A 25,446-nucleotide genomic window follows, 5' to 3' on the forward strand; every position below is an offset into this window, starting at 1 on the left:
GTTGTCCCCTTAAACAATTATATATCCACTAAATCAGAAATCTGCAATGGCTCCATAACTACCACCTTGGCTATAACCGTGGAGCCCTAGTAATCCATTACAGTACTTATCTAGCATACCTAGTTGTTTATCCATGAACTAAACCCCCATATTATATATATTTATATATATCTCCATACATACATGCACATATATATACATATGTGGATACATATATATGGTGTGTGGATGTCTATATGTGTGGATGTATATATATATATATATATATATATATATATATATATATATATATGCATACATAGATGTGTGTGTGTGTGTATATATATGTATACATGCATGCATATATTATATATTTATGTATGCATGTGTAAAGGAGAGGTGTAACTGATAAGGATTACAGTGACAAATTAAGGGGAAAATGTTACAGATTACAGTAATTTTTCATTTATAGTAGTAAACAAAGCTATTAAAGTCTATAAGCATTTTGGGCCCACCCTAGCCGCTCACTTCAAGCAACTGAATTACTATGACCAACCCTATTCTGATCCATCTTAATCCCTTTCCATCCTGCTAAGTCTCTACTTGACTTAAATTTCAAACAAGCTCCAGCTTAATTGAGCACCTTGATTTGCCAACCTTCCAGCAGATATAGAATGTTAACAGCCCTACCAATGTAGGAAAGGAGTCAAAACAAACAAATGAAAAATGATAAAGAAACTAGTAGTGTACAGAATGACCAGTAGCTTGGAGAGTGAGCAGTGTTTTAAATGTAGTTGAGGGATTGACAAACAGATTAAAGAAATCAAAGGAAGTATTATAGAGTTAGGTTTTATTATACAGATATATATATATACATATATATATATATAATGATTTCTTAATGAGATGGTTGAATGTGGGATAACAAATGAATGTGGTTTGATTGATCACTGTCATTGGAGTAAGTAATCAGAGACAGTTCTGTTGTGCTTTGTTATTGTTCAAATGTGTCTGTAAACCAACTCAACTGTAGCCAAACTAATCGAATATTTACAGAAACACAAGTATTCTATTACCAATGAGTGATGATGATGATGATGATGATGATAACAGGGATGAGCATGTATCAGATCAAGATTAAGATGACTACAGTGAGTATAAACTAAAGTGTAACAAAACAACTTTGGCTGGCTAACTCTGTTAGCTGTTTGACCAACGGCTTTCCTCTGCCAGTATCCTTGGTTGTAACTGAAAAAACAAAAGCAAATAAGATGGAATGAGTGGTACATATAGCTATATAAATTCACTTATACATAAATAAATACAAACACAAATAGCTAATTGGGTAGATAAACAAAAATGTATACATTAATAAAATACCTACAAACAGAAATGTGTATACATGAATGCAAATACAATGTATAGCTAGCTAGACAGATGAAAATAAGCATTACATCAGGATCCTTTTAACATCGACTTTGCCATGCTAGCACGGGTTGGACAGCGTTTATTGATCGATTTTCTACAGCACGGACTGCACTCGAAACTGCAGTCCGTGCGTATCGCTTAGGTTACGAGAGAGGATGACCTCCCTTTGCAAATATAAGAGCACAGAAAGTGTGCCTAAAGCCAGCTGGAGACGATGATCTCCTGGGGCTAAAAGCTACAGTAACACCCACCCTTAGTGGTTAGCCATATTGATATGGCTAGTATACTTTACGTCGTCGAGCGGTTACTGTTCAGAGATTTATAATATGTTTACTCTTGTCCTCAAAACCTTTTTCAGTAAAAAGGCATTATTGTCCATTTCTAAGGGTCATTTTTGTGTAAGTATATAACTGTCCTCAAATACCTTATGCACTTTTCATCTTTTATTTGCTTCAGTCATTGAACTGCAGCCATGCTGGGACATTACCTTGAAGGTTTTAGTCAAACAAATCAACCTCTGTACTTACTTTTAAGCCAGGTACTTATTCTGCTAGTCTGTTGAACCCCCAAGGTTATGAGGAACATAAACAAACCAACAGTGGCTGTCAGCTAGTGGTGAAGGACCAACACATGCACATATATGATGGACTTCTTTAAATTTTTCTCAACCAAATTCACTCACAAGCCTTTGGTTGGCCTAAGGCTTCAAGAGAAGACACTTGCCTAACATGCAACACCATGGGATTGAACCGAGAACCATGTGGTCGGGAAGCAAACTGCTTATCACACAGCCATCCCAGCATTTATATGTACCTAACAGAATGAAAATCGAGATAAGTTGTGTCATTAAAAGAAATGAAAACTGCAGAGTACTTACTCCTATCATGTTTCTAGCAACATAGCCTTCACGATTTTTAATACGAGACCACCACCATTCTTTCTCATTCTCATCTCCCTTGCGTAGGACAGTTATCTCTTCACCTATCTTGAAGGTGAGTTCATCAGAATTCTGGGCTTCATACGAAAATATTGTAAACACTTTACCATTATTGACAATTCCAAGTTTTTCTTGCACACCTAAAAGAAAAAAAGAAAAAATACAAGCAGGTAGTTTAGTTAATAATTGGTAAAAACTGCCTTTTTTTGTTTAACTAAAGATAAAGCAGAAATAACGTTCAGCTTGGGTCAACATACAAGAGGGTGCTGAAAAGTTCTTGGGCTTGAGGGTATCATGAAAGGCCTGGTTGGAGGCCCAAACTTCCAAGTTTTTTCACAGGGCTTAGAAAAACTGAAAGACTGCTGTAACAAGTGTGTGAATCTGAAAGGGGAATATGTTGTATATAAATCATAATTAACTGATCCTCCTGTATTTTCTTTTACTGAAAGCCAGGAACTTTTCAGCATCCCCTCATACATCAGATGTGGGTTATGGCAGAGAGGACCTATGACTATAGAAGCTGTGATGTGTAGAGTTGCTAATACATTCTGTTGGTGAAATCTGATGTATAGAATTATTGAAACAGCAATTGTAAAATCTGAGGTGTATAAAATTACTGATGTCTTTAACTGTTAAACCAAATGTATAACATTGTACACAACCATGAATGGTGTGTAGACTGAAATATCACTTCACCATGCAGTAGATATAGTACTCTTACTGGGGAGAAAGGTATTAGTAAGGTGTTGCTGCTCTGAGAAACCAGATTCTATATCTTACACATCCACTCCTAACGCCAGCCACTCCGAGAGTGTAGTGGGTGCTATTACGTGCCACCGGTACGAGGACCAGTTAGGTGGTACTGGCAACGGCCATGCTCAAATGGTGCAGGTGGCACATAAAAAGCACCATTTGAGCGTGGCCGTTGCCAGTACCACCTAACTGGCCCTCGTGCCGGTGGTATGTAAAAGCACTCATTACACTCTCAGAGTGGTTGGCGTTAGGAAAGGCATCAAGCTGTAGAAACTCTGCCAGATCAGATTGGAGTCTGGTTCGCCAGCCCTCAGTCAAATCGTCCAACCCATGCTAGCATGGAAAGCAGACGTTAAACGATGATGATGATGATGATCCAAGAACAGACAGAACTATCACAGTTAATTACCAACTCTGGGAAGGTCAATATCTGTGTTACAGATTTAGCCACAAAAATATAATATTCAATATTTTAAAATAATATACAATAATTGTCAATATTCCTTTCAGTAAAATATGTATCTGACTGTCTTTGTTGTTGTAGACACCTTTGCTGTTGTATATAATGAGGATCAATCTTTGTCACATTTAATTTGAAGAAAACTGCTTTATTCTACTTAAAACTTTTTACTGATAGTTTATTTGGGACAAATGTACTATTCTTCATCACAACTTTTCTAGTATGTCTTAAGGGAAAATATGGTTGATTCTTTTAGAAGGTAATTAAATAAATGTAAGCCTTTAAATGCTAAACTGTTGCAATATATGCTTCTAAAATTTCTGTATAAAAATCTATGGAGAAAGCCCTTCAAGAATCTACACACACACAAACACACACACACATGGGTGTGTGTATACCAAATTTTCTTTCTAATTTTCCAGAAATGAGATTAGCTTTCAATAATACAGCAATTATTGCCATTCTGAGATAAAATTATCTAAGTATTCAATTTAGTATATTTTACACGACAGTCATTAATCTGTGGAAAAATCAATAACAAACATTTAAATAAAGTAGCTGTTTAAATGAATAAAATAATATTAACGTGAATAACTTACTGTAAAGATAATCAGAGCATATCTCATAACCAGCTTCACCTTCCTCACATTTCTTGGCAGCAGTCTCATGGTCACTGAGTGTTGTTGCAAATATACAGGCACCATGGTTCACTAATAACTGCACCATGTATAAATTGTTACAAGATGCAGCACAATGGAGAGGCGTCCTGTAGAAAGAGATGTGGAATGAAATGACATTAGGCTGACAAATATCTACAACATTGTTTGATGGTGGATTCAATGAAAGGGTTTGTAGCTTAACTTCTAAATATAACAGCTATATCTTCTCTCAAGCACATCAATTACCTTGGCATCCCTAGAACAAAATAAGCCAATTATCATAATGTCTAAGATGAATTCTTATTAATGCAATTGTAATTTTCCTAATTATAAACCTTGTATTTAAATTCCTCAGTCTGCTTTTCCAAGCTTGCATAGTCAGATGAAAGTAGGGCAGAGTTTTCTTTGACCAGCTACCATTTCTGTTGCTAACTTCCACCTGTTTCCAAACAACAAACTGCTCAGACAAGCTTATGGGAAGAATTGAAAAGAAATGACGCTGAAGAAAACCTTTTTGTTTACAAATATCACAAAAATGTTTTTAAAATGAATAAAAAATGTTATGGTATATCAAGAAACTTGAACATGCTTTCATAGTGGACTGCAAACAGATTACACCAATAGCAAAGCTATTGTTTACTACCAGTAAGCAAAATGTACACAAAAACATGAGGGAAATAGAAAATCATACAAGCACACATATAAAATGGGCTTTAGGTGGCACAGAAGACATTTAACCAAGATGCCATACAGTGGAAATGAAACTGAACAATGTGGTTGGGAATCAAAATTCTTAACAACAGAGCCATGCCTGTATCATCATCATCATCATCATTTAATGTCTATTCTGTACAATGTTTTATTTGATTTCTGATTATTATCAGGTGTCTTAATCCACACTGGATTCAAAATAGGAACCTTTATTCCTAAACTAAGATATCAATAATGAATATGCACTGGTCTGTTTTGTAGATAAGATAGCTAGTGATAAATGACAATCAAAACAACCAACAAGCAGCAATATATAAATCTTGTAAATACATACACTAAAAGTGGGTCCAGAAAATAATAAAATTAATGACATGAACCAATCAGAGAAGTTCTAGTGAGGTCATGTTATCAAAGGATACAAAGGTCAAATCTAACCTATAAAAAATAAATCCTACAGTTTTAAGTAAAGCTTCATCATATTTTAAGCCCTTAAAAAAAAATCATAGCCAGCACATGGATGAGTTACTCAGACATCAGAAGCCTGTCGTGGTCCAATAAATACCAGCGATATATAGTGAGCGTAACTTAGTGGTGAAAAATGGGAACACATGAAGAACATTGAGATTGTTGGTTATAGATCTCTTTGCTACATGTCAACTAGATTAACAACTGACACAGATTAGTCAACAACAATGTGGATAGCTTTCATTCAAATTTATATATACATACATACATATAACTACACAAGATGGTTCTGTAGGTCTAAGCCTAAAGCATCTCAATACACTGCACAAAGTACTGTAGGATACAAACAGGAAAATTAACAAAGACGTAAACCCAACAGATCAATTCCTTTAACCTTAAAGATTAGTATCGAATCTTAAGAAGCTGGTTATGTTGTACACCCACTTTCTCTTCTGCAAGGTGGCTTACTTTACTGTTATTGAGCAAACTGGTTAAGCCTTTACACAGTCACTCAGCCTGCTAAAAACTACTTCTATCATCTAAAAAAGGAGGAAGAACACACTAGCAATGTAATACTAGATACAATAAAGATATCTTGACTGGAACATCATTGATTATAGGTCAGCATGATACGGGCTAACCCAAGGTTAAACAACAGCTACAACAACTGCATTATCATTCATCATCATCGTTTGACCGTGGTCGAGACAATGGAATTTACTATGTTACGCCAGACTTCATGGTCCATCATAGCATTACGGAGGTCCTGTTGCTGGATGCAGGTATCCCTGGAGATTACATCAGGGTAGGAGAGTGTGCGCCCTCTGGTATCGCGAGCGGATGGCTTCCAGAAGAGAAGAGTAGAAATTACCTCATTTTCAGCTCTACAACAATGTCCAGCAAACTGGACTCTCATGCCTTTCATGAGAGATGATACAGGTGGTAATTTCCCATATATTTGTACTTTGGTTGGATGATGCTTCCACGAGAGATTTTGAGCTCTCATAAGGAGGCAAGTGTAAGTTCCATCCAACCGCCTCTCAAGCTTCTTTGATAACGTCCAGGTTTCTGAGCCATATACACTATTTTGGTTCAACTGTGGCTTTGAAGATTTTACGTTTGAAATCTCTACTTGGATTTGATGACCAGATTTTATGCATATCATTATCATCATTAGGATATCTCCACAAGATCCTATCATGGGGATGTCTAGACTTGATCCCCATCAAAACCACCAAAATAAGGAGGGCCTCTGTCAAGTTAAAACATAAGCTTAGAGCCAATAGAAGAGAATCTATGTAATCAGCTAGAAATAACAGAGAAGTTTCCCTCAAAATTGCACTACCACCATCTTGAAAAAAAAAAAAAATAAAGGACACATTTGACAATGTAGCTTTAGATAGACTATGACTGAAAAAAAGATGAGATGGTCATAACCAGAACATCTTTCCTCAGAGTTTATCTGGTGTTAAATAACAACACAATCTTACCATCCATCGCTGTCAGGGGCATTAACATCACAGCCAAACTCAACCAAAAACTTCACAATATCATGGTGTCCTGCACATATGGCATTGTGCAGAGGAGTGATACCTTCCTCGTTAGATGCACTGGCATTTGATACCTGGATAAACAAATACAAATTAATAACAATTAATAACTTATTCAATTAAAGAAGACAAGGTAAAAGCTAAAAATGTCTGAGTAGGAAATAGTATTTAATACTGGTTTCAAATTTTGGCACAAATCCAGCAATTCTGAGGAAGGGAGTACATTGATTACATCAAATCCAGTGATCACTGGTACTAATTCTATCAAACCTGAAAAGATGAAGGGCAAAGTCAAACTCAGCAGAATCTGAACTCAGAACAGAGATGAATGAAATGCCGCTAACCATTTTGCCCGGCAAACTAACGATTCTGGCAGTTCACAGATTTAGTATCTCTTTAATATTAGTAAATTGTTTAAATTTGTCTAGTTATTAATCCTGTTCACTGTATTATCTTGTTTGATATATTTTCCATGTCAGGTCATATAATGGAGCAAATCACCCAGAAATAGCACTAGTTGTTCATAAATAAACCAATGTGAAAATTTGACAGGGTAGAACACCCCTGAAGATAGATAGCTGTGATTATTATTATTATTATCATCATCATTAATATTAATAGACATACTCTGAAGATGTGTGACAGATTAAAGGAAGCTGGAGAGAGAGCAATGATTGTTAATACATGCACACAGGTAAAAAAAAAAAAAAATTTAATTCAAACATTCACAGAGACACAAATTTTAGTTTTGAAGAATTCCTGTTACTCTGTAGTTTTACAGTGTTTTGCTCAAATTATATCTAAAGAAAAATCTTTTGATAGTGTTTTTAATTGAACTCTTGAATAAATTCAATAGGTATCCATGTATCATACTTAATGTGTATACAGCAATGACAGGGAAGTAATTGCAGTTTTTATCCAACATAAAATTTAGGGAATGGCTGTGTGGCAAGACGCTTGCATCCCAACCACAAGGTTCTGCATTCAGTCCCACAGCTTAGTAACTTGAGTGTCTTCTACTATAGCCTCAGGTCAACCAAAGCCTTGTGAGTGGATTTGATAGAGAGAAACTGTATATGTTATATATATACATATGTTATATATATATATGTATATGTTTTATATATATATATATATATATATATATATATATATGTATATATATATGTATATATATATATACATATACGTTAGTGAACACATAAAAAAATGTGCAGGTAACATCAAACCAAATTTTACAGTCTTCCCTTTCTACCAGTGCAAAGACACAATCTCTCAACTAGAATGCTTAAATAGAGAAACTTTTTTCATTGAAAAATATAAAACATGTCTTAATATGCACGCATAACCAACTTTTCTATTTTTACATATTACATCACTGTTCATAAATCCCTTTTTAAACTTGTCTCTTTTCTGTACACATATTTAATCCTCACCCATTAGCGAAAGCTGAACAGTTATCTCCCCTACACACAACAATAACAAAAATAACAACCAATTACCTCCCTTTATTTGTCTACTTGTGAAGTCATTCACTCGTGAATTTCATTACAAACAACATGGAGCAAATTTCTTCTTAAGAAAAAATATATATTCATATAAATTAAACATTATATCATGAATAGCGATTGCGAAACCGGTCGATATATTAAAAATTATATTAAAACCATGTAAGTGTGCGTATTCTCCTTTTTTAATTTCTTATATACATTACAATCCACCACGTGGGGACAACCAAAATTCCTCTTTTCTGTTACTATATATATATATATATATATATATTAGATTCATTCATTTATATATATATATTATATATATTAGATTCATTCATTCATTTATATATATATATATATATATTATACAGGTTATATATATATGTTGGTTTGTTTATGACCCATTAACTTAGAGGTGGAGCAGAAGCAACCAAGAGAGTAAGTACTGGCCTTTGGAAATATTTGAACTAGGATTAATTCATTCCAACAAAAATTCTTCAAGTTGGTACCTCAGCCTGAATGCAGTCTAATGCGTAAAGAATTAAAAGATAAAAAATAAAAGACACTCTTAAGAAATGATATACTGAAGGGGAATTTTTATCTTCTTCCAATATTTTATATATATATTGTATTTTTAAACACAATATGAAGTTTTATCTTGGACAATAAATTGCAGTAACGTGCCTGTCCAATGCTGTATATACATTGATACATAAATGGCTATTTTTATTTTATACCACTTCAATTGCATACACATGAAATTTGATAAAGTATTCTCATTTTTGTAATATTGCTGTATGATCTAATAATAGAATTCTAACCTCTAATAGGAATTTAGAGTAAATGTAAGATAAAATGTATTCTTTAGTATATGATTTCTTCATTTGAAGAACAAACAGCTGAGGGATCTTTTCCTCATCCTCTAGGAACCACACTACAACAGTTGTATAAGTCAGTGGGAAATATGATAGGATAATTACCCACCACAACACCAACCAAAAATACCAAGCTAAAAATTACAAAAAACAAAAAAATATGGAGATATAAGTAGAAAAGGATTTTGTAAAGATGGGATGGGAGTTGGTTGATTGGATCATATTTAAGACAAGTTGGATGGTTGTTGTAGCTGCCATAGAATACATGCTCCCTGGCCCTCTCTAAGTTAACCACTACCATCAACCCTTATTAAGAAGGGAAATATTCATTAAGGCGGAAGCAACAGCAACATTCATGACTTTGTGGAATGAAGAGGAGAGGAAGAGAAACCATAGCTCTATGTTAAAGATGCATATACTGAAAGCAGCTTCTTCAGATACATAAGCAGACATGACATATACATATGGATTAGATTACCAACTAAATTTTCTAGGTTTCCCTCAGCTGAGACATTGCTAGATTTAGTGAAGCTAAAAAGAAAAACACAATTGTTGTTATCATCATCCTCATCATTATCATTATTATTATTATTATTATTATTATCATCATCATCATCATCGAAGGTGGCGAGCTGGCAGAATTGTTAGCAGCTTGATAAAATGCAGTATTTCGCCCATCACTGTGTCCTGAGTTCAAATTCTGATGAGGTCAACTTTGCCTTTCATCCTTTTGAGGTTGATAAATTAAGTACCAGTGAAGCACTGGGGTCGATGTAATCGACTAGTCCCCTTTCAAGAAATTTCAGGTCTTGTGTCTTTAGTAGAAGGGATTATTACTATTATTATTATTATTTACCGAGGGCATATAGCCTAGTGGTTAGGATGTTGCACTCACAAACGCAGTTAGGGTGCTGCACTCACAAATGCACTGTATTCTTGAGCAAAACACTTCATCTTAAGTTGCTCTGCGATCACTTCAACATCTGATGCATGGTACACTGCACTCGCTCAGACAACATCAATTTGACAGAGCTAATGCATGGCACATACATTTGATCACCATGAACAAATCCTTTGAGCAAGTTATTTGGCAAAAAACTGAACACTCATATATCGTCTTCAACAAGATAGTCTATTATTATTATTATTATAAACATGGTGAACTGACAGAATTTTTAGCACACCAGGCAAAATGCTTTGTGGCATTTTGTCTGTCTTTATGTTCTCAGTTCAAATATAGCCGAGGTTGACTTTGCCTTTCATCCTTTCACGGTCAATAAAATAAGTACTAATTGTAATCTGGTGTTGATGCAATCAACTTACCCACTCATCCAAAATTGCTAGTCTTGTGCTGATATTTGAAATGATTATTAATATTGAGTGAACTAGCAGAACTGTTAGAGCATCAGAACAAATGCTTTGTGAGATTTCTCCTGATTCTTTTATTCTAAGTTCAAATCCCATGAAGGCCAACTTTGCCTTCCATCCTTTTGGGATCAATAAAATCAAGTATCAGTTGATTACTGGGTTGATGGTATCAACTAACACCTTTTTTTTAACTTCTTTATAAGAAAAAAATATGCTGGCCTGATTTAGAAACAGTTATAAAGTGGCAAGCTGACAGTATTGTTAGAGCACAGAGAAAAAATATCTTCCAGCTTTCATTCTAGATCTTTATATTCTGAGTTCAAATCTTGCCAAAGTCAATTCTGTATTTCATCCACCCAGGGATAATAAAATAAGAACCAGTCAAGAACTAGGGTCAATGATACTGACCAACCCTCTTCCCTCAAAATTATTGGCCTTATGCCTAAATTAGAAATAGTAATTATTATTAATTAGTGCAGTGACTGTAAGAATGGGTACAGAAATAAATAATGCATAACTACAGTATTAAAGCTAAACACCATGTTGCTTTTGTTCTGAGTTCTAGACCAACTTTTGCAAGTCATTCATATGGGAATCAATAAAATAAGTATCACAAACAGTCTCCTTTGAAAATGGTAGCCTTGTGTTGGTGTATATATATGAGAGAGAGAGAGAGAGAGAGAGAGAGAGAGAAAGAGAGAGAGAGAGAGAGAGAAATAGAGAGAGAGAGAAAGAAATAGAGAGAGAGAGAGAGAGGAAAAGCAGAGAGAAAGAGAGGCATAATCAGAATCTTCAAGACCTTGTTCCGAAATATCTCAGAATATCTGGATCATGAAAGAAATATTTCAAAATTCTGGGGCAGTGAGCTGGCAGAATCGTAAACATGGGCAAAATGCTTAGCATCATTTCATTTGCCTTTCATCCTTTTGGGGTCAATAAAATAAGTACCAGCTGAACACTGGGGTTGATGTAATTAACTTATCCACTTCCTCAAATTGCTGGCCATGTGTCAAACTTTGAAATTAATATTTTTATCCCTTATAGATTGAATAATTTTACTTTCAAAGTTTAAGTAGTAATCATATAAGGACTCAATGGGAAATATGCAACAACAACATAATAGTATAATGCAAATAAGTAAAATTATTATTAATACTTATTATAAAAGAAAACATTATTGATACTTCTATTAGGTCAGCTTAAAGTATTTCTTAGCCCTATACCTGTCAAAAGCATTTTCATAAATTTGCTCTAAACATCAGGTGCCAGTGTCATGTAAAAAGCATCCATGCTGGTACCACATAAAAGCACCCGTGTGCCATGTAGAAAACACCCAGTACACCTCATAAGGACATGAAGCCTTAGAAACGATGCCAAAATAGACTATTGGAGTCTGGGAAGCTCTCTTGCAGGCCAGTTCCTGTCAAACTGTCCAACCCATGCCAGCATGGAAAACAGATGCTACATGATGATGATGATGATCCATGCTTGTATTCAGACTTTTAGTTAGCCCTTGTTTCGTACATTCTGAGTAATAAACAGCTTTACTTTCATAAATCCCAAATTACTGTAAAGGTTGAAAAAAAAATTAGGAATGGATACCAGGGAAATATGTGCTGTGTATCAATGTAATATACAGGACAAGCAAAGACTGAAGTATTTAACCTGGTCTTTCATAAGAATATAAATTTTTAGAATACAGTTAAATAATCAAAATGAAATACTAAGAAATGAAAGTGAGGATACAATGCAGGTACTTATAACTTACACGATGTGCCGTTTCCATAACAAGTCCAAGTTCTCCTTCTAGTGATGCATCTAACAAAAGAGCAAGAGGATCGAAACATACTCTTCTTGAGTGGCTTTTGGAACCATTGGTCTTTAAAAGAGACTTCTTGGGCAGGTTTTTAGTTGTTGGTCCTTTCAACTTGTTGCTTTTGGTATTATTGTTGCTACTATTTTGTTGGTTTCCATTGCTAACTCCAGAAGAATTGGAGGAGGAAGTTTGATTTACACTTTCCGGAATGTTTTCACCATTTATCTGCCAATGTCGGTTATCATTAGACGAGGTGTAATCACTAGTATCAGGTTTGTATTGCGAAACTGCCGAAATGGAACTAGTGGACACCGACCGACTGGAATCAGCTGTTTTTTTCAAAGTCTTCACATACTCCTCATGCTCAAACTCAGAATGTTTTCTTCGCATATTCTTTGGAGTATTTGCTTTGAAACTCCCTTTATCAGATGCCAGATCTCGATGTGTTGGTGTTGAAGGAATCAAAGGAGAAATAGATTTTACTTTGTTTTGGAAACCAGATGATGTATGGTCAGTTTGTGAAACCTGACCTCCCTGATTACCATTCAGATGTGTACTTTCTGCATGGTGAAGAGAAGCCACATAATGATTCTCAGGCAAAGTGGGTCGTGTCATGTAGGTATTCTCAATAACACTATTGGAAGCATACTGAGGTTTACTTGATGCTGTATTCACAGAATGAGTAAGGCCAGAATCAGATGTAATATTTTTAGAGGTGGATGTCATCAAAGTTGGCTTATCATTAGTTATTGTAGGTGATATTTGTGCATTTGGCTTGCTTTCTTTCATATCATCATAAGTTTCACTTTGAAGTAAATTGAAAGATTTTTTATAATCTACAGAACCATTATACGTAGAGCCATTAACTGATGTAACTGGTAAATTATTATTTAGTTTTTTCTGTACACTATCAGTTGTGTCACAATTGTTTGATTCTGGAGAACTATAGTGGAATTGCTTGGATGGAATAGTAGTATCTGCTTGGGTAAACTGCGGGCTGTTGCTTTTAGTAGAAGGCACAAAGTTACTTAAATTCTGAACCATAATACCGTTCTGAGAGGTTTCACTAGTAGCAGGTGAACTTTGACCACTGCCATCTTGCCGCACTTCATCTGGGATGACATTGCTTTGTGACGAGTTGCTTCCTCGGCCAGACAACATTGATGTACTGTATGTACTTCCAAATGGTTTTGGAAGAAAGTTAGAAATATTTGCGGATAGCCGATTTGATGGGAATTTAGGAGGAGTATCATTATTCACTGAAGGACTTATCTGTTTTGTTTTAGTAGGATACTGGGAAGAGTTGCTGTTATTTCCATCATTGGTTGGAAATTTATCAACTGACACAACCAAAGGGATTTGATAGTCTTCAATAACATCATCAGGTTTTGTTTTTTTGAAACCAGGAACAGGTGTTTCATTGATGGCTATATTCTCTTGGTTGTTATATATATTATTAGGCAATGATTGATATTTCGGTTTCTCCTTGCTGAATGCCAGATCAGAATGCGTTTCATCAACTGATATATTTTGATGGCGAGGAGCGTGATGGTACGGTTCAACTGCAGCCACGTTACTGGCCGGTCGAACCTTGTTTTGCTGCCCAGCATTGTTAGATTTCTGATGCTGCTGCTGCAATTGTTGTGCTAAACGTTTCTTCAATCTCAACTGAAGTTCTGCTATCCGTTTATCCATCTGACTCACATCACGCCTCTTTTTCATTAACAAATCTTGCTGGTTGTTCATCTTGATGCTTTGTTGTTCATTCAGTTTATTGTGCAGCTATATAGTAAACAGAACATTAGAACAAATATTAGTTTAGTGAAAACAAGTAAAAGACGTATTTAGGAATGGTCATTTTGCCAGTTTAGCCAATAAAAACACATGCACTATATATTTGGTGTTACTTTGCTTCAGCGTTATTCATTTTTTACATTAAACTTAATCTTATTTCGGCCAGAATTCTTTCGTCACACTCCTGTGACCGCATCAGTGGTCCTTTGCTTTCTTCTTTCTTATTTGTGTGTCTCTCCTTACTAAATGACGCTGAAGCAAAGTAACACCAAATATATAGTGCGTGTGTTTTTATTGGCTAAAGTGGCAAAATGACCATTCCTAAATACAACAATATCTGTTTCAACACACGATTTCACATCAAAAATCTTGCAAAACAAATATATAAATATAACAAGTAAAAGACATGTCTAAATAAATAACCAACTTCATACATACAAGATATTCACCACATTTACAACTAGTTATAGTTACTAATAACAATAATAATAATTTCTAACATAAAAACAAGCAAAAGCAGTTTAGGACAGGGGTACAAACATATTTAAATTGATCCCAGTACTTGATTAGTATTTATTAACTTCAAGATGAAAAACAAAGCTGACCGTAACAGGATTTGAACTCAGAAGTCACCATTGATATTGTCATCATCATCATCCTCTTTGTCATCAACATTGTTTTAATGTCTACTTTTCCATGCTTCCATAGTTCAGACAGAATTTGTTGAGGCAGACTTTCTATGGCAGGATGTTCTTCTTGTGATCCACCATAACTTTTAGACCTCCATAACTTTTGATATGTTTCCTCTCGTTAAGGCGCCCTAGCATTCTGTACTTGAATATTAGGTTTCCAAGTAAGGTAATATTTCACCAAGACTGGACATGTCACCACACAGTATAGTAAATGAAGAACACTGCTTGTATGACTGTGCTATTTGTTAAAAACCACCACGTAATATAAAGGGGTCTATCCATGTAAGGGTGGATAGACCCCTGTCTATCCACCCTTATGTGTGTGTATACACACTGACATATATAATGGGCTCCTTTCAGTTTTTGTCAACTAAATCTGCTCACAAAGCTTTAGTCAGCCCAGAACTACAGTAGAAAACATTTGCCCAAAGTGCCATGCAGTGGGATTGAACCTAAAACCGTTTTCTTGGGAAGCAAACTTCATAATCACACAGCATCCACCAAGGCATTCTGTCTATTGCTCTACTGCTTCTGGCAATAACACTTAAAGAGAGAACCTCTAAACTACATCTTTGAATTACACCTTACCATCACAAAGAAGGAAGGAGACACGTATCCAGGATACATTCCTACTTTAGTAAAGACAAAATGATGATGATTTGAGTATTTTTGGTCATAATTCTGATGAATCGGAATCAGAACTGACCTGGATCTAAACAAAAACATCAATTTTAAGTGTCAGTCTAAATATTTTGAAAGGTAGATTTACATAAGTGAATGTAAGAGATTTGATTTTGAAGAGATGAAAGGAAATGAATAGGCAGATTATAAGGTCCAGTGAAAAAAGAAGAATTCTTTCATATTTCATGTATTTTTGTTCTTGACTAGAGTCAAGTCAACCTTAGAGCTATGATGAAAGACAATCTCTTTTCAAGGAATATTTACAACTACATTACCTATTGTATTTGTCATTCTCTTAAGATAATATAGTGTGTTTACAGAATGAGTTCATCTGAATCTTTAGCAAACTGAGAGGCAGCAGAGAGAAATGTCCTTTGGGTTTTAAGTGTACAACTTTAGTGTGGTGTATAAAGAGAAATATATATATATATATATATATATATATATATAACCAGGCTATCAGATGTTGCTACACATCGCTGGTCACAATGCGCTTTTCATTGTTTTAGCCTTCAAATGACTCTACCCGCTGGTTAAGCGAGCAGGCCAACAGAAGAAAGAGAAAAAGTTGTGGCGAAAGAGTACAAGCAGGGATCGCCACCATCCCCTGCTGGAGCCTCATGGAACTTTAGGTGCTTTCACTCAATAAACACTCACAATGCCCAGTCTGGTAATCGAAACTGCAATCCTACGACCGCAAGTCCGCTGCCCTAACCACTGGGCCACTGCGCCTCCACATATATATATATATATATATCTGTAAAATAATATGTAAAATTTCCTCTATTTACATAATATTGAGGTCTCTTTCTTTTGTTATCTTACCGTTTTTACTAATATATATATATATATATATATATATATAACCAGGCTATCAGATGTTGCTACACATCGCTGGTCACAATGCGCTTTTCATTGTTTTAGCCTTCAAATGACTCTACCCGCTGGTTAAGCGAGCAGGCCAACAGAAGAAAGAGAAAAAGTTGTGGCGAAAGAGTACAAGCAGGGATCGCCACCATCCCCTGCTGGAGCCTCGTGGAACTTTAGGTGCTTTCACTCAATAAACACTCACAATGCCCAGTCTGGTAATCGAAACTGCAATCCTACGACCGCAAGTCCGCTGCCCTAACCACTGGGCCACTGCGCCTCCACATATATATATATATATCTGTAAAATAATATGTAAAATTTCCTCTATTTACATAATATTGAGGTCTCTTTCTTTTGTTATCTTACCGTTTTTACTAATATATATATATATATATATATATAACCAGGCTATCAGATGTTGCTACACATCGCTGGTCACAATGCGCTTTTCATTGTTTTAGCCTTCAAATGACTCTACCCGCTGGTTAAGCGAGCAGGCCAACAGAAGAAAGAGAAAAAGTTGTGGCGAAAGAGTACAAGCAGGGATCGCCACCATCCCCTGCTGGAGCCTCGTGGAACTTTAGGTGCTTTCACTCAATAAACACTCACAATGCCCAGTCTGGTAATCGAAACTGCAATCCTACGACCGCAAGTCCGCTGCCCTAACCACTGGGCCACTGCGCCTCCACATATATATATATATATCTGTAAAATAATATGTAAAATTTCCTCTATTTACATAATATTGAGGTCTCTTTCTTTTGTTATCTTACCGTTTTTACTAATATATATATATATATATATATATATATATATATATATATATACACAATGGGTGTCTGAGAGTTGAAAAAAAGGCAAAAGGTTTTCATTCAACAAACTGACACCATCTTCGTTCTTTATTTCCTGGAAAATGCTAGGTAGTTTTCTCAAATACATATACAATTTAACGTCTAAGTACATCAACAAATACAGAAGACAACTCGTGACATGACGATTGCAGCATCGAAGACACATGTTAGCCGTTCAGTAACACACAAATACTGTTAACTTCACTTAAATATTTGTTTGTAATATGGTGCTACAGTTTTTGTTGTGTGAAACTGAGAACTGGTCATTGACAACATTTCATTGCATCAAGTTACAAACAATAAATGCTTAAGTGAAGTTAATCTCTGAGTATTTTTGAATGACTAGCACATGTTGTTCATGCTGCACTTGTTTAGTTTCACCACATGGACTCAGATCAAATCACTTGCCAGGTAAGGTGGCGAGCTGGCAGAAACGTTAGTGCACCGGGCGAAATGCTTAGCGGTATTTCGTCTGTCATTATGTTCTGAGTTCAAATTCCGTCAAGGTTGACTTTGCCTTTCATCCTTTCGGGGTCGATAAATTAAGTACCAGTTCCGCACTGGGGTCGATGTAATCGACTTAATACCTGTGTCTGTCATTGTTTGTCCCCTCTATGTTTAGCCACTTGTGAGTAATAAAGAAATAGGTAAGTAGACCTCCATAACTTTTTATATGTTTCCTCTCGTTAAGGCTCCCTAGCATTCTGTACTTGAATATTAGGTTGTGACCCACCCATCAAACAGGGATTAATTCTATAAAGCAAAACTTGCAGAAAAGTAAAATATTTAACTTACCGCCAATTTCTTCCGTAGTTTGTCCAGTTCAATGGCAGCCATGGCGTTGGGGTGATCTGGATTGATCTTACCATTTATTGTAAATGCCCCAATTCGTATCTGCTCAAGCTGTTTTGTTAACTGCTCCACCTTGGCCACAGCCAAAGCTAATTCTTTTTCTTTCTCAGTGAATAGAATTTTTATGGATTCCAGTTCAGAATCTGAAGACATAAATCAGTGGTTGTTATTTACAAGAATCACTTATAATGCAGTTTCAAAACATAGTTTCAAAACTTCAGTTAATGTTATCAATATTCTCATTATACAGTGAAAATAATTTGGAAAAGTGGTTGTTCCCAACAAATGCTCTCTCTCTCATCACATTAATGATGTCCTTTTAACTACCACACACAACACAGTAATTGTTCTTTTACACAGGAACTAACAGTATTGCCCGGCGTTGCTCGGGTTTGTAAGGGAAATAACTATATAAGCATTTTTAGAGTTACTTCCCTTATATAAACCGAGCAAAAATGCATTAAAAATGTGAAAAAATGATGGTAAATTTTTTTATCATCGTAGACGCGTGCTAATACCCAGAAGGGCTCAATATGAACCACAACAATAAGATACCCGCTTTTGGTTAAACTGCACCGCAAAATGTGGGAGTAGTTAGGAATCTATATCGGAGGAGACAGACTCTCACACGCACAACTTAAGTTTTATATATAAAGATTAGTGGGTGATGGATAGATGGATGGATGGATAGATAGATAGATGGCTACATGGATGGGCATAAGGATGATGGGTGGATGGATTATTGGACAGCTAGGTGGGTCAATGTGGGTGGATAAATAGAGGAAAGAAAGAGGAGACAAAAAAAAGAGAGAGCTAAGCTGCACATCATTGCTAAATGAGATATTATAATACGAAAGGTAACTGCTTCACATCTAAAACAGAGAAGTAAGAAGAAGTAAAAACTTATGTAAATTGATATTAGTAATTAGTAGCTACATGACTAAACAATATAATACTGTTAAGCCAGTTTCACTAACTGAATAAGTAGAAGCTGATGAGATGATCGAATGAATATTTGATTACATAACAAAACTCAATAATTCTCACACTACTTTTTATTTTTTATTACATTGTGAACTGTTGTAGGTTTCCAACTATATTTCTAATATTATCAAAGGTAAGGGGCTTTTTGACAAATATAACATAAGTAATGTATATTGAAAAGCCTTAGTCTTTAGTTTTATATATATATATATATATATATATATAATATTTTTACACTAGGCCACTTGGTGTTGAATAGATATGCTATTAAATTAGTATCTAATTCTCTCACCCTTATTAATTAATTATATATATATATATATATTTATATATCTTAAAGAGATTTGTTATGAAAAGCCAAAACAATGCTGTTCCAGCTTTACACTACAAATCTCTTTAAAGTTATACCACAATGCTTCACCAAAGCTACCTCATATGTATGTATGTATGCATGCATGCATGTATGTATACACACACACACAGTAGAGTGTTATCTGTCACACGACAGGCAACTTTAGAAGAATATTTTTGCTACAATGCGTAATATCAGGAAATACAACGTACATAAAATAATTATAAATTAACCTTTATTGAATTTCTTGGTGCTTATACAAAATGATGGAATGAATACTGATTGCCAAAAGTGGAAACCAAATTTATTTCTTTAGAATAAAATTGAACAAATTTCTCATCTATGGCTCCTCCCATAAATACTATGTCATTTACTCCCTCTCCTCCTCTGTCTCTCACTTTATGTAGTATTTTTTTACTCATTGCCTACCACCAAGCCTAGTATGTACACCCATCCTGCCCCTCTTGTTAACTTTTACTGCATTTCTCTACTCTTCTCTCTCCCTCTACACACACAATCCATTATTATTATTTAACATCCCCTTTTCCGTGCTGGCATACACACATATATATGCATGTAAAGTACACACACATGCTCGCATAGAGTTTACATCAACTAAAATCCACTCATAAGGCATTGGTCAATCTTAGGTTATTGAAGGCATTAGCCCAGGGTAATGTAAGAGATTGAACCCAGAGCCTACTGACTGCAAAGTGAATTTCTTCAACACACAGCCATACGTGACCAGAGGTCAGCTATGAAAGAAATGTGGTCCAGTGCATAATATATGAGAGATGCATATCACAACCAATGAAATTGCTTTCTGTGACTAGAAATTAACAAAAGAGATGATGGTCGCTAAAAGGTCACAATCACTAAATGATTAATTTTCTTATTGATAATTAAAGGGAAATATTTATTTTATTGATTATTACTGTTGTACATGTATTTACCATGGCTATAAGATGGGTGGGATAGGATTGGCGAATTTATATATTTGTATATTGCAAGAGCAATTAATATTTTTAAATAGATGAGTGTCATTGCTACTTCTGAACACCCAATTGTGTAGTTACTGTTGAACTCCAGGTCAGCTTTGACTAAGCAGACTTATGAATAAAAGTATTCCAGCCATGACTATCCCACTAGATATTGCATGTCTAGTACTACATTATCCGATGAGTCCACTTTTTAAAACTGTCATCATCATTTTAACATCCACTTTTCCATGCTTGCATGGGTTGGACACAGTTTGCTGAGGCAGATTTTCTGGATGCCCTGTTGCCAACACTACTGTGTATAATTAGAGGAAGAGCTGGCTCCTATTTCTAGTAAATCAACCAACAAAAGAGCAACTCCCAAAGTGGCTCATCTTGACTGTGATATAGGAATAGAAGCTATAGTTGGACAGGCAGACACAAGCAAGCTGAGTATTATATATCAAGTCCAATGGTACAACCATTTCATTTTTTTTTCTTTTTGTCAATGAATTTCTATTACATCATTATCTCCAATGGAAGAACATAACAAAAGAGGAGAATAGCGCAACTGAATCTAGTTACTTAAGCACTGACATGAATTATTCTTTTATGTCTCAGTATAGTATTGAAACAGATGCAAGCATCAATAATAGCAACAGTGTTATACACAGAAGAGAGAAAACTGGAATAATTCAGAAGACACATGAAAAATATAAAAGTAAAACCATCCTGTAACAATTGGTTCTTTGCTATCAATATTTCTTCCAAGTAAACTACATTATGACTTTATCATTTATCTTTTACTTGTTTAATCAGTTGTTAGACTGTGGCCATGCTGGGGCACCAACTTTAAGAATCTTAGTAAAAAAACAAAACAAAATCAACCCTAGTATTTCTTTCTTTTGTAAGTGTGCATGTACAATATATATATATATATATATATATCATCATCTTCATTGTTGTTTAACATCCGCTTTCCATGCTGGCATGGGTTGGATGGTTTGACTGAGGGTTGGCAAACCAGAAGGCTGCACTAGGCTCTAATCTGATCTGGCAAAGTTTTCACAGTTGGATGCCCTTCCTGATGCCAACCACTCTGAGAGTGTAGTGGGTGCTTTTTATGTGCCACTGGCATGAGGGCCAATATATATATATATATATATATATATATATATAGGCGGAGGAGTGGCTGTGTGGTAAGTAGCTTACTTACGAACCACATGGTTCCGGGCTCAGTTCCACTGCGTGGTATCTTGGGCAAGTGTCTTCTACTATAGCTTTGGGCCGACCAAAGCCTTGTGAATGGATTTGGCAGATGGATACTGAAAGGAGCCTGTTGTGTATATGTATGTATATATATATATATATATATATATATGTGTGTGTATATGTTTGTGTGTCTGTGTTTGTTCCCCCTACATCACTTAACAACCAATGCTGGTGTGTTTACATCCCCATAACTTAGCGGTTTAGCAAAAGAGACCGATAGAATAAGTACTAGGCTTACAAAGAGTAATTCCTGGGGTTGATTTTTTCGACTAAAGGCGGTGCTCCAGCATGGCCACAGTCAAATGACTGAAACAAAAAAGAGGAACACACACACACACAAATGTAAAGTTTCTTCTGAAAATTATAAACAAACCATCACCCTTGAACTTATGGTTTCTCCATAATGTTATGATACCAATGAAACTGAAGCAACAAATACCAATTCTGATCAGAAGTACTCACTTAGATTGCCATTGTTCAGCTTCTGTTGTTCAGCTTGACCTTTCAGAGCTTTTAATTTCTTCAGTTTCAATTCTTGGGATTCAACCCTCTCACGAAGTTTCCGAAGCTGGTCATTCTCGGCAATCGTTTGTTGGTGTTGAGCATCTTGATTCCGTAAGTACTTCAAGCGCTGCTCTTTGGTTAGCAAGATTTTTTGTTGTGCCTCCAGCTCTCTCTGCTGATGAGCAGAAATCTCTTGTAGTTCTCCAAATGTCATATCCACTCCACCATGTGGCAGCTATAAAAGAGTCAAACATTTCATTGTAAATATACTTTTTTAAGTAAGGCAGATGTAAGTAGGAAAACAGAACAATTCATATGTTAGTTCTAAGACAATACAAATTACATTTTTTGCCTCACGTATGCTCTGACTGAACAAATGTGATCAAAAGCATGCTAGAATAGTGAGAATCCAAACAATAACATAATCTATTCATTCTCAATACGTTCTGGTAGATTTAAACATGAATGTGTTGACTGCCATTGTTTTCTATCATTGGAGAATATGTCTTCTCTTTAGACATATGATTCACTGATGTAAGGAGACTTTGAGACACCATGGTGTTTCAACTTTATTGTGTCTCTTCAGTGAAAACCACCGCAAGAGTCTAACAAGAGTTCTGACTTATTTATAGGAATCAGTGAATAAATTATTTAGGCTTCATAGCCAAGATTATCCAAATTCAAAATTAGTAAAGGATATAAAGCTTGGTAGAACTGAAAGGACTAAGAGCTCTTTTTTTTTAGGTGAACAGTGAATTCAACTCTGTATCTAAGCTGAAGGTGACAAAATTTTCTCATTGTTGATGAGACAGCAGACATTTCTATTCTGAAGCAAATTGTCCAGTATCATGGTGAAGATAAAGAAGAATTATATGAATACTGATTCTATTTTGTCTTCTCATTAATAAAGATTAAAGAGAGAAAGAAGATATAAGATAGAAAACAGTAAGCAGGGTAGGCCAGTAGGTAGATTGGTATAGTGTTCATGAGAGAGATTAAAAGAGTGAGTGGAAGTAAGAGAGAGATAGAGAGAGAAAGACAATGATGGGCACTAAGAGAAGAGTAAATTAGCAGCTAATATTCCAAAGTTCATTGAGGTGCTGCACAATTTATTAGAAAGCTTATTAAACAATAGTTTGTTATTAGATTAAGTGGATTAAGATAGAGTCAATCGTATATAATCTCAGATCTTTATGAATCTGTAATCGGCTCTGTTACCTGCAGTACACTGAGGACAATAAAATGTGATTAGAATTTCTTTCATTGTCTCCGATATGGGCAATAATTGTTCTATGTGAGCAAATATGACAGTTCATTCGTAATTAGGGTTAGGGTTAATTTTGTGATTAACGAACTGTTTGAGTTTTAAATTGTTGCTACTTCAAACTAGAATGCTTTCTAACTATGAGAGAAAAATAGATATCTTAAATCCAGTTTAATTATTTCTTACATAGATACATGGGAAAAAATTTGGAGGGGAGAACAGCGTATTGAATAACTCCCAATTAAAAGGAAGAAAAGCAAAAACTGATTCCAGCAGAATTGAACTCCAAACACAAAGGTATGTAGCTAAATACAGCAAAAACATTTTGTCAAATCATTTACCAATTCTGCTATCTACCTTCCTCCATTGACATAGTGGAAGCCATGAGAGCCACTGCCTGGTATTGCATCAGGGCACATAATAATAATAATAATAATGATGATGGTAATGATGATGATGATGATGAGGAGGAGGAGGAGGAGGAGAAGAACAACAACAATAATGAACTGAGCAATTATAAAGATCTTGAAATAAACTGAGCAAGTATAAAGATCTTGAAATAGTAATGAGCAAAATGTGGAACCTGAAGACTAAAACAATACCTGTTGTCATAGGTGCCCTGGGAATGATAGCAAAAGGGGCTGATTGCTACCTAGCTCAGATATCAGGAAACCCCCCAATTTTTTTTTCCTTTTATACAGACTGTCAAATTTAGCTTGAACACCTGGTAATTATAAATTTCTTTAATTTAGCTGGAACTGAAATGTATAATTGATGCAGATTAATATGTGATGGTTCCTTTTTTCTTTTATCAATAAAGTTCTGCTGCTCTGACTGACAAAAAATGGGGAAATGGGGGTTATCCTGATGAGTGCAGTATTCTGAAGGGCCAGGAAACCAACAAACTAGTTTCAAGGAGAGTAAACATGGTCTGTGTTAATATAAAAGTAGTTAAATAAATTTGCAAAATACACACACACACATAGATGTGTGATGCAAAGAGATAAGAATATTTCAAGCAGAGTCCCTTTGTAGAAAATGAAAATTAATTGAGTATTTGTTGGGTTGGGTTAAGTTGAGGTCATATTCTGACACTGAACCTTACCAAATGTATGAAGCATTTCATAGGTTTTATATCACCATCATTGTTTAATGTCCGTTTTCCATGCTAGCATGCGTTGGACGGTTCGACTGGGGTCTGGGAAGCCAGGAGGCGGCACCAGGCTCCAGTCTGATCTGGCAGTGTTTCTACAGCTGGATGCCCTTCCTAATGCCAACCACTCCATGAGTGTAGTAGACCAACCACTCCGTGAGTGTAGTCCAATTGGCATTACTTGTATTAGCATCAAGTTAAAATGCCATCAGAAGTTGATTTTGCTGTCTTTTATCTGCTACTGGCAATGTTGGTGTAGTGGAGATGTGCCCTTTGTAATGAAACGAGTACCAGTAACAACATTGGAATGAATTCAAGTGGTTAGAATTCCCCAACCTAGTTGAAAATCATTACTATATTAATCGATGAGCTATTTATGTCACACGTGACGTAAACAGATATACAAAGCAGTAAATGACGTAAATGTAAACTGATTGAGGTCATCAGATAATAATCATGCTGTGCAACTGTAGTAACAAAATTATAATAGGCCAAAAATCATTTTAAAGCAAGAGCAGAAAGTTTTGAAATAAAAAGACAGGAAGAAGATATTAATTTTCTAACAGAACTCTAGACACTCCTGCACTGTCCCTGAGTGGAACACCTTAAATTTGGGTGACTGACTAGGTAAATAATCAAAAGTACTTTAGGTGAATAAGAAAGTTGAATGATAAACTATGTAAAGAATGTCAACTGTATCTTAGAG

The 25,446-nt window shown here is 35.3% G+C and overlaps 1 protein-coding gene across 9 annotated transcripts in view; it reads right to left on the reverse strand.

Moving 5' to 3' along the window:
- Positions 1-869: 869 nt before the first annotated feature.
- LOC115214001 (apoptosis-stimulating of p53 protein 2) overlaps positions 870-25,446 on the reverse strand; it is a 210,716-nt gene continuing 186,139 nt past the window's right edge. For all 9 annotated transcript variants that reach the window (XM_029783012.2, XM_029783010.2, XM_036504937.1 and 6 more), the window contains 7 exons: positions 22,282-22,558; positions 18,178-18,377; positions 12,447-14,276; positions 6,883-7,016; positions 4,157-4,323; positions 2,285-2,484; positions 870-1,227 (listed from right to left, as the gene is read on the reverse strand). In XM_029783012.2, the coding sequence (XP_029638872.1) occupies positions 1,180-1,227; positions 2,285-2,484; positions 4,157-4,323; positions 6,883-7,016; positions 12,447-14,276; positions 18,178-18,377; positions 22,282-22,558 (2,856 nt within the window). In that variant the 3' untranslated portion in view covers positions 870-1,179. The remainder of the gene's footprint in view (positions 1,228-2,284; positions 2,485-4,156; positions 4,324-6,882; positions 7,017-12,446; positions 14,277-18,177; positions 18,378-22,281; positions 22,559-25,446) is intronic.

The sequence above is a fragment of the Octopus sinensis genome, linkage group LG7 (genome assembly GCF_006345805.1).
Source record: "Octopus sinensis linkage group LG7, ASM634580v1, whole genome shotgun sequence".
In the NCBI taxonomy this organism is placed as follows: domain Eukaryota; kingdom Metazoa; phylum Mollusca; class Cephalopoda; order Octopoda; family Octopodidae; genus Octopus; species Octopus sinensis.